Genomic DNA, 13,108 nt, shown 5'->3' with positions numbered 1-13,108 from the left:
CCTTTAAGTCTGTGTTCATGGTGATAGTGTGTTACTAGGCCTTTAAGTCTGTGTTCATGGTGATAGCGTGTTACTAGGCCTTTAAGCCTGTGTTCATGGTGATAGTGTGTTACTCGGTCTTTAAGTCTGTGTTCATGGTGATAGCGTGTTACTAGTCCTTTAAGTAAGTATTCATGGTGATAGTGTGTTACTAGGCCTTTAAGTCTGTTTTCATGGTGATAGCGTGTTACTAGGCCTTTAGGCCTGTGTTCATGGTGATAGTGTGTTACTCGGTCTTTAAGTCTGTGTTCATGGTGATAGCGTGTTACTAGGCCTTTAAGTCTGTGTTCATTGTGATAGTGTGTTACTAGTCCTTTAAGTCAGTGTTCATGGTGATAGTGTGTTACTAGTCCTTTAAGTCAGTGTTCATGGTGTGTTACTAGGCCTTTAAGTCTGTGTTTATGGTGATAGTGTGTTACTAGGCCTTTAAGTCTGTGTTCATGGTGATAGTGTGTTACTAGTCCTTTAAGTCTGTGTTCATGGTGATAGTGTGTTACTAGTCATTTAAGTCAGTGTTCATGGTGATAGTGTGTTACTAGTCCTTTAAGTCTGTGTTTATGGTGATAGTGTGTTACTAGTCCTTTAAGTCTGTGTTTATGGTGATAGTGTGTTACTAGTCCTTTAAGTCAGTGTTCATGGTGATAGTTTGTTACTAGGCTTTTATATGTCCTATAGATTGTATGTTGATGTAGTACACGATACATTAACATGACAATACAATACGTATCACGATACTGTGGTCCCAAATGTGACTCACGATGTGATATGTATCACAATACATACAGTTTGTTAGCATATATCACATGTATTGTACACGTTACAGTTAAATTGGGATACAAACAACGTTTATTAAAAATTTGGAATTATTTCCCGAAATTTGCTACAAGCTTGTGACTGCTAATGTCAGGAAATTTCACACTATTGTGAGTTGTATAATTGGAGACTGACTTGTTTATTTATGGTAGAGATATTTCACAGTATTGTGAGGTGTTACTCCGAGACAGAGAGATGTTTATATAGAGAGATATTACATTACTGTGAGGTGTATTCTCCGAGACAGAGAGATGTTTATATAGAGAGATATTACATTATTGTGAGGTGTATTCTCCGAGACAGAGAGATGTTTATATAGACAGATTTGACATTACTGTGAGGTGTATACTCCGAGACAGAGAGATGTTTATATAGAGAGATGTTACATTACTGTGAGGTGTATACTACGAGACAGAGAGATGTTTATATAGACAGATTTGACATTATCACAGTTTGTATAATCAGACACTAGGAGCTATTTAATTTTCTACCACAGGAGCTGGTGTCTCAGGTAGATACGCACTGCTACATACTGGCCCTCAGTTTTTATTTTACAGTGATTTTCTTTGAGTAAATCAACTCCTTTCTTTATGACATTAAACCCAAATCCGGTCAGAATTATCCAAGTTTAACTTCAATACAGATATTTTTTTGATGTCATTACATTAGTAAGAGATAAAAGAAAATTTTGAAATTGAAGACGATACCATCATTGAAAACATCAACAATTAAAAATTGATGTAAAACTTCCCAGAACTTCCCATTTTATATGCAACTCTTGCTTCAAAGGAAATCACTGGTTAAAATGATAACTGGTTTGGTGACTGACAATCTGTCTACAAATGCTCTATGAGGTGGCTATGGGAATGTAACTGACAATCTGTCTACAAATGCTCTATGAGGTGGCTATGGGAATGTAACTGACAATCTGTCTACAAATGCTCTATGAGGTGGCTATGGGAATGTAACTGACAATCTGTCTACAAATGCTCTATGAGGTGGCTATGGGAATGGAACTGTTGGCTTACTGCAACTTACATCATTTTTTTTAGCTCACCTGGCCCGAAGGGCCAAGTGAGCTTATCCCATGCCGCAGCATCCGGCGTCCGTCAACTTTTTCCTTTTAAAGGCTACTTGTCCTGAACGGCTCAGAGGATTGATCAAATTTTCTCCTGCTATAACAGTGAAGGGATTTAAACCAAATGCAGTCAGAAGCATGATTAGGGACAAAAGAATCAATTTTGTATAAACTGAGGTGTGTGGGCCCCCTTCTAGGGGCAGATGGGTGGGGCCCATTAGGGGAAATAGAGGAAAACATCAAAGATCCTTCTCCTTTTGTACCGATGAAGGGATTTTGACCAAATTTGGTCTGGAGCATCATTGGCCCAAGGGTTCTCAGTTTGTATAAACAGAGGATATGGTCCCCCTGGGGACAGAGGGGCGAGGCCAAATTGGGGGAAAATAGGTAAATCTTTAAAAAATCTTCTTATCAATCAATAGAAGGATTTTGACCAAATTTGTTTTGGAGTATCTTTGGACAAAGGAGCCTCAAGTTTGTATAAACGGAGGATGTGGCCCCTCTGGGAGCATAGGGGCGGGGCCCAATAGGGGAAATAGAGGATTTTTTTCTCTCCCACTATACAAGTGAAGGGATTTAAACCAAATGCAGTCTGAACCATGCTTAGGGACAAAAGAATCAATTTTGTTTAATTTGTATAAAAAGGTGCATGTGAGGCCCAATAGGGGAAATAGAAGAATATTGGGACATAACATGGAAACTCATTTTCTTGTTGTCTTTCCCATCAAAACAGATTTATATGTAGTTCTTCTTGCAACTTTGTTTCTTGTACTCCTTTGATAAACCTGAATGGTACTCAGCAGGTTTTAAATTGAAAAATAAAATACCAGGTGAGCTATTAAGGCCCCTGGGCCTCTTGTTGAAAATTGTTAATGGAAGCATTGTCATTCATTTAATTAAAAATGTTGATAGCTATATAAGAAATTAACTCACATGCAAACCTCTCTATATACATGTAATTGCTTAAAATAACCATATTGTTTCCAACAAAGTAGGTAGTGGCTACAGAACAACATAATTCAGATAATACTATGTTACATGCAAGAATATTTCTTGCTAATTTCTCACTTATTCAGAGAAAATTTCTCCCTATTTTTGACCTAAATTCACTAAAAATTTCAACTGATCTCACTATTTTGTATCGGGAAGTTATGGCATTTATGTATTGTCTGTTGTCAGAATAGACAAAAACGAGAGTGGCATTATCTCCTGATTTACAGAACAGACACTGGAGCATAATATCAGAACCACTGACTGCATTGTTTGGGGCATTCTGACAACAAGGGTCTATTTACCAGGAAGCTTTCGTCCTGCCTACTAAGGCAATTAATTCTAACATGATTACACGTACATGTTTAAAGCAAATGCCCATCAACAGTAAACTTTATTCTGTTATTTTTTCTTTCTATAACCTGTTTATAAATTTCCCTTTAACTACTAGTAATCTGTTTGTATAATGGTATATTATTCAATGAAATTTTGCATAAAAGTACCAGTTGCTTTTGGATTTCAGCGAATGCTTTGATTTCCTGCCATTTTCTTTGCTTTGATATTATATCATGTAATAAGCTTAATTATATAAACAACATAATGGCCAAGGTGAGTACATGTTATTAACACTGACATATGCATGGACCAATTTCCCTGCAGCATTACCATTCCATGGTTCATTCTATAGCTACAGGTAATTAATTGTTTGCTCTTATATACTAGGCACACTGTAATAGAATATTTTACAGACTGAGACTAATGATTTATTGAAGAATCACAAAAAGGTTGATTGGATGGAAATATAACATCGGAAAGGGAGAACAGTCTTCTTTGATTGGAGAAATTATTCATAATTATGTTTTGTGAATGTGTTTTTATAAAATATTACTAAAAATTAATAAACAGTGCTTAGGAATTTATTATTTTGTTAATTTCAGTTGTTAGTTTATATAGTTTGAGCATTAATTAACAATGTTGATCAATGTTGTTTTATTTTACAGTGCCCCCGATTCCTCCTCGAGTTGTTGGTAAGTTATTTCAGATTTCCGATAATTTTGTTTCCCTCTATCAGTGGAAGAGTGTAACCCTGCATCCTTTTGTCTCAAATCTAGCTGGCTTGGGCTCGTAAATAACAAGTAACCTGGGAACTATTTATTTTTGTCTCCTGCAGTTTGTTGTAAACATGTTTTACAGACATTAGAAAACTAATTAATATGGTCCCCTTTGGTTCACTAGAAACGTTTTAATGTAGAGAGGGTCCTTGTCCCACTTACATACCAGTGTAACAAAGAAAACAAAACAAGAACAACTTCTATTCCAACATAAATTCAGCAAAGGTGTGGGAATATCACACTATAGCATCTGTCCTGGTGCACTGCAAAACTCGAATGACTAACATAGCTTGTATACACCTGAAGAACTCACCTGTATCTCAGGTAAAGCATGTGTGCCTCGCGCTACATCACACGATGATACACTGTACCCTACAAACACACCACACGTGATCCTCACTACAGCACAGTGCTTACTGTAACCTTGAAAAATGCTATAAGTCCCCTAATTAAGAACTAATTATTTTGGTCCCTTGGGTTCAATTAAAACATGTTTTATTATAGCATGTTAATTTTTTTAAGTTCCCAATGGTTTATATGAGATAACATTTAACTCAGGAAAACTAAATATACTCAGTGATACTCAGGTTCCCTGAAATAGGAAAGTGAGATATATGTTACCATCACTTTACACTTAAAAGTGTTTTTACTTATTATTACCCTGGTAACAATTACATATGATGTTCTAATATTAATCATGATGGATAAGTTTGGGTAATCTTTATAGTAAGTTCAAAGAAATGTATTTCAACATTTGAATGCATATTATAACTAGTTTAAAGAACAAAACTAGACTGGTTGTGTTCAAAGGGTCTGTTTCAATTTTACAGAAACGAAAGAGTCACGGAGACTCAGTAAGTTGTTTCAGCATGCTAGCTTTTATTTTAAAGCTGCTGGTAGCCCGAAATTCCGTCCACATTTTCTCACTTTTTTCATTTTATTCAAGCAATCCTTTATAGCATTATATTTGCTTTAAATGAATGCCTTAACTTACTGCCTGTAGATGTATAGGGCGGCTGCATTTCATCCCGAAACATGGAATTTCATGTTACAACCTGGAACAATTCATTCCATCAATCTCCCTCTCTCTCTTGTGTCTGTATCCCACTAGTCTACAACGATTACCTTCTCTTGTGTCTGTATCGCCACACTGTCCCCCGCTCCTGTGTCTGTATCCCACCAGTGTGCCCCACTCCTGTTTCTGTATCTCCCCAGTGTCCACCAAACTGTTTCTGTATCTCCTCTGTGTCTCCCTCCTGTGTCTGTATCCCACCAGTGTGCCCCACTCCTGTTTCTGTATCTCCCCAGTGTCCACCAAGCTGTTTCTGTATCTCCTCTGTGTCTCCCTCCTGTGTCTTTATCCCACCAGTGTTCCCTACTCCTGTTTCTGTATCTCCCCAGTGTCCACCCAACTGTTTCTGTATCTCCCCAGTGTCCACCAAACTGTTTCTGTATCTCCCCAGTGTCCACCAAACTGTTTCTGTTTATCCTCTGTGTCTCCCTCCTGTGTCTGTATCCCACCAGTGTGCCCCCCTCCTGTTTCTGTATCTCCCCAGTGTGCCCCCCTCCTGTTTCTGTATCTCCCCAGTGTCCACCCAACTGTTTATGTATCTCCCCAGCGTCCACCAAACTGTTTCTTTATCTCCCCAGTGTCCACCACACTGTTTCTTTATCTCCCCAGTGTCCACCAAACTGATTATGTATCTCCTCTGTGTCTCCCTCCTGTGTCTGTACCCACCAGTGTCCCCCAATCCTGTTTATGTATCTCCCCAGTGTCCACCAAACTGTTTCTTTATCTCCCCAGTGTCCACCAAACTGTTTCTGTATCTCCTCTGTGTCTCCCTCCTGTGTCTATCCCTCCAGTGTCCCCCTCCTGTGTCTGTATCTCCTCTGTGTCTCCCTCCTGTGTCTGTCCCACCAGTGCCCCCCTCCTGTTTCTGTATCTCCTCAGTGTCCACCACACTGTTTATGTATTTCCCCAGTGTCCCCCTCCTGTGTCTGTTCTCCCCAGTGTCTCCCTCCTGTGTCTGTATCTCCCAAGTGTACACCCTCCTGTTTCTGTATCTCACCACCTTCCTACCTCCTGTTTCTGTATCTGCCTAGTGTCCACCCTCCTGTTTCTGTATCTCTCCACCCTCCTGTTTCTGTATCTCCCCGCTGTCCACTCACCTGTTTCTGTATCTCCCCAGTGTCCACCCTCCTGTGTCTGTATCTCCCCAGTGTCCACCCTCCTGTGTCTCTATCTCCCAAGTGTCCACCCACCTGTGTCTGTATCTCCCCAGTGTCACCCTACTTTGTCTGTATCTCTCCGCTGTCCAATCACCTGTGTCTGTATCTCTCCACCCTCCTGTTTCTGTAAGCCTCAGTTGACCTTCCCCCATCCCAAGACCTTCCCCCATCCCAAGACCTTCCCCCATCCTAACACATTCCCCCATCCCAACACCTTCCCCCATCCCAACACCTTCACCCTTTCCAACACCTTCCCCCTTCCCAACACCTTCTCCTATCCAACACCTTCCCCCATCGCAACACCTTCCCCCATCCAACACCTTCCCCCTTCCCAACATCTTCCCTCATCCCAACACCTTCCCCCATCCAACACCTTCCCCCTTCCCAACATCTTCCCTCATCCCAACACCTTCCCCCGTCCAACACCTTCCCAGTGTGCCCCCCTCCTGGTTCTGTATCTCCCCAGGGTCCACCCAACTGTTTATGTATCTCCCCAGTGTCACCCTACTTTGTCTGTATCTCTCCGCTGTCCAATCACCTGTGTCTGTATCTCCCAAGTGTACACCCTCCTGTTTCTGTATCTCCTCTGTGGCTCCCTCCTGTGTCTTTATCCCACAAGTGTTCCCTCCTCCTGATTCTGTATCTCCCCAGGGTCCACCCAACTGTTTATGTATCTCCTCTGTGGCTCCCTCCTGTGTCTTTATCCCACAAGTGTTCCCTCCTCCTGATTCTGTATCTCCCCAGTGTCACCCTACTTTGTCTGTATCTCTCCGCTGTCCAATCACCTGTGTCTGTATCTCTCCACCCTCCTGTTTCTGTATCTCCTCTGTGGCTCCCTCCTGTGTCTGTATCCCACCAGTGTGCCCCCCTCCTGTTTCTGTATCTCCCCAGTGTCCACCAAACTGATTATGTATCTCCTCTGTGGCTCCCTCCTGTGTCTGTTCTCCCCAGTGTCTCCCTCCTGTGTCTGTATCCCACCAGTGTGCCCCCCTCCTGTTTCTGTATCTCCCCAGTGTCACCCTACTTTGTCTGTATCTCTCCACCCTCCTGTTTCTGTATCTCCTCTGTGTCTCCCTCCTGTGTCTTTATCCCACAAGTGTTCCCTCCTCCTGATTCTGTATCTCCCCAGGGTCCACCCAACTGTTTATGTATCTCCCCAGTGTCACCCTACTTTGTCTGTATCTCTCCGCTGTCCAATCACCTGTGTCTGTATCTCTCCACCCTCCTGTTTCTGTAAGCCTCAGTTGACCTTCCCCCATCCTAACACATTCCCCCATCCCAACCCCTCCCCCCATCCCAACCCCTTCCCCCTTCCCGACACCTTCCCCCATGCAACACCTTCCCCCACCCAACACCTTCCCCCCCCCCCACACCCCCCCCCCCCCCACCTCCCCCCCCCCCACACCCCCCCCCCCCCCCACACCCCCCCCCCCCCCCACCCCCTCCCCCCCCCACCCCCTCCCCCCATCGCAACACCTTACCCCATCCAACACCTTCCCCTATCCAACCCCTTCCCCCTTCCCAACACCTTCCCCCATCCAACACCTTCCCCCTTCCCGACACCTTCCCCCATCCCGACACCTTCCCCCATCCAACACCTTCCCCCACTCCTTATGCTCTTGCTGCACCAATGCCTCTGCTGAATGGTAGTTATTTTGATCTTGAGATGATTGGCAAAAAGATTCTTTTCTTGTGAATCAAAGTCATTTCAGTTTGTCTCTTTTGAATGAACTATGTATGTGAGTTTAAGGAAAGATTTGTATTTATAACAGCATTATCTTTACAAATTGTTAGACCAATAACAGAAGTGAACAGGCTTAGAATTACTAATGATATATACTGGTATAACCTTATGCTCGTTTGGTGGTGGAAATGTTGTACATTATAACTGCAAAAGGTGAACTGTATTGAAGTCTTATCGCATTCATAGAAGCTGTTGATCATGTATCTCCTGTAAGTACATGATACATCTTAAGATAATCAGGGTGTCATGATAGGTCAGTGTGACAGAGTTAGGGCAATATCTCCTATTAAATTTTATCTCAGTTACCAAATTTGGTATGTAGGTATATGTTGTGATAGTGGAGTATTGCTTGTCAAAAGTAGGTGACTCAGTCACCTAAATTTTGACTTCAAACTACAATCATTGAATTTTTTATATCAGCATAAAGTCTCTGTGACTTATGTCACCTGAATCATTGATAAAGATTTCCATATTGTAAACATCGCTTATTTTGCAGCAGAGCAATTCAGCCATTAGAAAGATGCATGTAATGTACTTATACGTAGGTCATCAACCATATTCCTTAACAAGGGATTGATCTTGAGATTACAGTTTTACAGTTTGGTAAATAAAGAATCATTACGATAAGGGTCAATGGATTACATCACAATACAATTTCCTTCAAATTTAAGTTAGTTCTCGAATCAGTTTAAGGATTGCTCACAATGTTTTGCCTTGTTACATTGTATGGTTAGTATAAACTATTATTACATTGATCTGGTGTTCTGTCTGTAGGGTTTAGTGTACCTTTATGTTACACCTGTGTACTAAAACCTGCAGTTACACCTATGTGTTTTTGTCTCCACAGGCAGGGTGAAGGCCCGTTGTGATTACATTGATGTGGTTGTTCTGTAGGGTTAAGTATACCTTCATGTTACACCTGTGTACTTACACCTGTGTTTTTGTCTCCACAGGCAGGGTGAAGGCCCTTTGTGATTACATAGGACAACCAGCTCCTGGAGCGGGAAGGAATGTCCTGTCATTCCGCAAAAACATGCTCATAGACATTATCAACTGTACGGACCCCCAGTGGTGGAAGGTACATGGGCTTTTAATACAATGCTCCACTCCCTTCTTTTAATTAGCTATGATAACAAATAATTTCACTTGCATATCCTGGTTAAAGTCATATAACATAATTAGATAAAATACATGTATACATTCATTTGATGTTGACAGTCATATTTATGTATATTTTGCTAGTTTTGAAACATTTTCATTGGACATGTGTCATGATCATTTAGTTTGTAGCATGCCTATTGACCTTACACCTGCAAAATATGCAGAACAAAACACATATTGTCTTTATAATGTCACTGCTGTACACTGACCTTGTAATGTCACTGCTGTACATGGACCTTGTAATGTCACTGCTGTGCACGGACCTTATAATGTCACTGCTGTACACGGACCTTGTAATGTCACTGCTGTACACGGACCTTGTAATGTCACTGCTGTACACCGACCTTGTAATGTCACTGCTGTACACTGACCTTATCAACAATTGTGATAATTATTTGATTACTTTGATGTATATATATATTATGAAATCATTACTGAAATCATGTGTCGTTATGTTACACAGGGCAAGATAGAGATTGTTGAGGGCTGGTTCCCCCAACATCTAGTGAAAGAAGAAAAGGTAAGAATTATTTCAGTACAAAGCTCCTTATTATAAGTACATATGATGACGACCGTAATCACTCAAAGTTCAGTTTCCTGACATCCTGTACCTATATATTTATATGTATATGTTACTGAAGTTCAGTTTCCTGACTTCCTGTACCTAAATATATATGTATATGTTACTGAAGTTCAGTTTCCTGACTTCCTGTACCTAAATATATATGTATATGTTACTGAAGTTCAGTTTCCTGACTTCCTGTACCTATATATATGTATATGTTACTCATTGCTGGTTTTCTTTTGTCAGAGTTAGTTACCCTCTGATCTAGAGTCTTCCGATGAAAATTATGATACAGTGACCAGCGTTTTTACAGAGTAATGGGCTATTTTGGCTAAGTCTGGACTACTTTAACCAGTTTTGACAGAGTAATGGGTTATTTTGGCTAAGTCTGGACTACTTTAACCTGTTTTAACAGAGTAATGGGCTATTTTGGCAAAGTCTGGACTACTTTAACCTGTTTTAACAGAGTAATGGGCTATTTTGACAAAGTCTGGACTACTTTAACCTGTCTTTACAGAGTAATGGGCTATTTTGGCTAAGGCTGGGCTACTTTAACCTGTTTTACAGAGTAGTGGGCTATTTTGGCCAATTCTGGACTCCTTTAACCTGTTTTTACAGAGGAATGGTCTACTTTGGCTAAGTCTGGGTTACTTTAACCTGTTTTACAGAGTAATGGGCTATTTTGGCCAATTCTGGACTCCTTTTACCTGTTTTTACAGAGTAATGGTCTACTTTGGCTAAGTCTGGGCTACTTTAACCTGTTTTACAGAGTAATGGGCTATTTTGGCAAAGTCTGGACTACTTTAACCTGTTTTTACAGAGTAATGGGCTATTTTGGCTAAGTCTGGACTACTTTAACCTGTTTCACTGGTAGGTTTTACGTGTGTTAGCCGTGTGGCATGGTGTTCTGGTGCTGCATCATCGTCTGTCAGCCTGATCATTAGAACTGTCGTTGTTAGCATATAGGCATCGTTGTTGTTTCATAGATCGTAAATGACTGATATTTTACTACAGCAAATACTGTGCTCTGATTGGCTAATGAGCAGCGAAAGTTAGTAAAGGTATTTTCGGTTTAGGAGAACAGTTTTTAACAACACTGTATTATACTACAGCATATATATATACTGTGCTCTGATTGGTTAACAGGTAGTGAAAATTAGTAAACATTATTTCCGTTAAGGAGAAAAAGATTGCAACAACACTATGTTATAGTACAGCATATATATATATATATTATACTATAGCATCTATATAAGTACAACATATACTGTGCTCTGATTTGCTTTTAAGAAGTGAAAAATAGTTAAGTTATTTTCCATTTAGGGAACAGCACTATATTAAAATGTATGAATAAATCATGTTTCTGAGCACTTAATCCAAAGTCAAGGTCATTTTTGCTAAAGATAGAATTCAATGTCAAGGTCACTGTTTCGTAATGTGAAGAACTCCAAATGATAATAATTGTGGCTGTTATCATCATAATTATTTTTGTATTACAAGCAACCTTTAGCTAATGTATTACTTTCTCCGTACCACTGCTACCATTTCTTTGCTATTGAATAAATTAATTTCAAACCAAGCTATGCATTTTCATCTTACCAAAATATAGGGAATATTGTGAGCATGCTCACCTAATTCTTCAATGCATAATAATGACATGATAAAGGAGTCTTTCTTTAATTTCAAAGACATCTGAAAAGTAAAATGCTTTGGAATAAAGTAAGGGTTTTCGAAACATTTAAAGATAGCAGTACTTGTATTGTTTTCATCGTTAATACATTGTAACTAAGCATGGTGTTTTCCTGGATCTCCCTGGATGAAAAGCATGCATGTGGATTCTACCGATGCATGCATACCATGATGGACTATTTCAAATAACACTGTTTCTTCTTAAAATCTGCAAATCAACCTGTTTGTATCGGAATTACAAATTCTTGTTTAAATTGATGAATTAGGTTAAGGAAATGAGGTATGAAATGGAGAGAAACACCACAATATTATGGTTATGTTATTTTAAACATTGTTTCTGGCTGGTATGTTGATTACACAAGGGAATATGTACCATTAATATTTCAATTACTTGAATGTGTGATAGAAACCTTTGTCAGACAATTGCCATGATTTCTCATCACAAATGTTGAATAAAATTTGAAAAAGATTAAATCCGACTACTGTATAAATACCAAACACCAAAACTGCTTTATTTATGAGTTGGTTTAAAATCCATCCCCAAAATGTGTTTGAACATACAGAGAATATTCAATGTTTTCTGCCAGAATATCAAGAAGATATTCAATGGTTTCTTATATATTTATGTTCAGGATATGAAGGAGATATTCAATGGTTTCCTATTCAGAATATAAAGAAGATATTCAATGGTTTCCTATTCACGATATAAAGAAGATATTCAATGGTTTCCTATTCAGGATATGAAGAAGATATTCAATGGTTTCCTATTCACGATATAAAGAAGATATTCAATGGTTTCCTATTCAGGATGTAAAGAGGATATTCAATACTTTCCTGTCCAGAAGCTGTAGATGATGTTCTCTGGTGTCTTTTCTATACTATTTTTAATCAGTCATATACTTGTGTATTGTGTCTTTGGGTTATAGGACTAAAAACATCTGTTAAATTAGCCGTTCAATAGTGATTTAGGTTGATTTGGCTGCCCCTCTCTGCATTACAATTAATTCTAGATAAACAAAATTTATCATGAAAAACTCTTCCAAAATCATAAACCTTGTGGAAGATATGAATTTAAATGTCGGTACATTTCTTTGGAAATGTTCTAAATAAATGATATGTAAAATTTCACTTTAAATTAGGATGAAAATAGATAAAAGTAACAAGGACAGATTATTTGAATGGTGTTGTGTGGTGAAGTATTGTATGCTTGTCTGTAACAGCTCACGCGGAAGGATTCCTATGTGGATGTACAGATAAATGAAAATGGACGTGTAACATCACCCCCACGGCCCCACGCTCAGGGGGGCGAGGGCTACGTCAACATAGAGGACAGGGGTCTCACAACGTACAAGTGGTAGGTACAGTGGAGACATGCACAGGGTTAGGGTTACTCTAATGGGTAACAGATACTCCCAGAGATAAGGTTACAAGTGGTAGGTACAGTAGATACATTGTCAGGGTTAGGGTTACTCTGATGGGTAACAGATACTCCCATAGGTAGGGTTACAAGTGGTAGGTACAGTAGATACATTGTCAGGGTTAGGGTTACTCTAATGGGTAACAGATACTCCCAGAGATGGGGTTACAAGTGGTAGGTACAGTAGAGACATTGTCAGGGTTAGGGTTACTCTAATGGGTAACAGATACTCCCAGAAATGGGGCTACAAGTGGTAGGTACAGTAGAGACA

The 13,108-nt window shown here is 39.8% G+C and overlaps 1 protein-coding gene across 9 annotated transcripts in view; it reads left to right on the top strand.

The window, feature by feature from the left end:
- Positions 1-13,108, top strand: part of LOC110466438 (protein vav-like) — a 62,993-nt gene that overhangs the window by 39,180 nt on the left and 10,705 nt on the right. For 5 of the 9 annotated variants that reach the window (XM_021522953.1, XM_021522961.1, XM_021522936.1 and 2 more), the window contains 6 exons: positions 1,349-1,363; positions 3,922-3,948; positions 4,863-4,886; positions 8,959-9,083; positions 9,630-9,686; positions 12,641-12,774. In XM_021522953.1, the coding sequence (XP_021378628.1) occupies positions 1,349-1,363; positions 3,922-3,948; positions 4,863-4,886; positions 8,959-9,083; positions 9,630-9,686; positions 12,641-12,774 (382 nt within the window). Of the gene's footprint in view, positions 1-1,348; positions 1,364-3,921; positions 3,949-4,862; positions 4,887-8,958; positions 9,084-9,629; positions 9,687-10,551; positions 10,602-12,640; positions 12,775-13,108 lie in introns of all 9 variants that reach the window. The other 4 variants (XM_021522995.1, XM_021522945.1, XM_021522969.1 and 1 more) reach the window with 4 other exon arrangements.

This window comes from Mizuhopecten yessoensis, unplaced genomic scaffold (assembly GCF_002113885.1).
Source record: "Mizuhopecten yessoensis strain PY_sf001 unplaced genomic scaffold, ASM211388v2 scaffold1673, whole genome shotgun sequence".
NCBI classification, from domain to species: domain Eukaryota; kingdom Metazoa; phylum Mollusca; class Bivalvia; order Pectinida; family Pectinidae; genus Mizuhopecten; species Mizuhopecten yessoensis.
The sequence above is the reverse complement of the archived record's forward strand: the minus strand, read 5'-3'. Positions and strand labels throughout refer to the sequence as shown.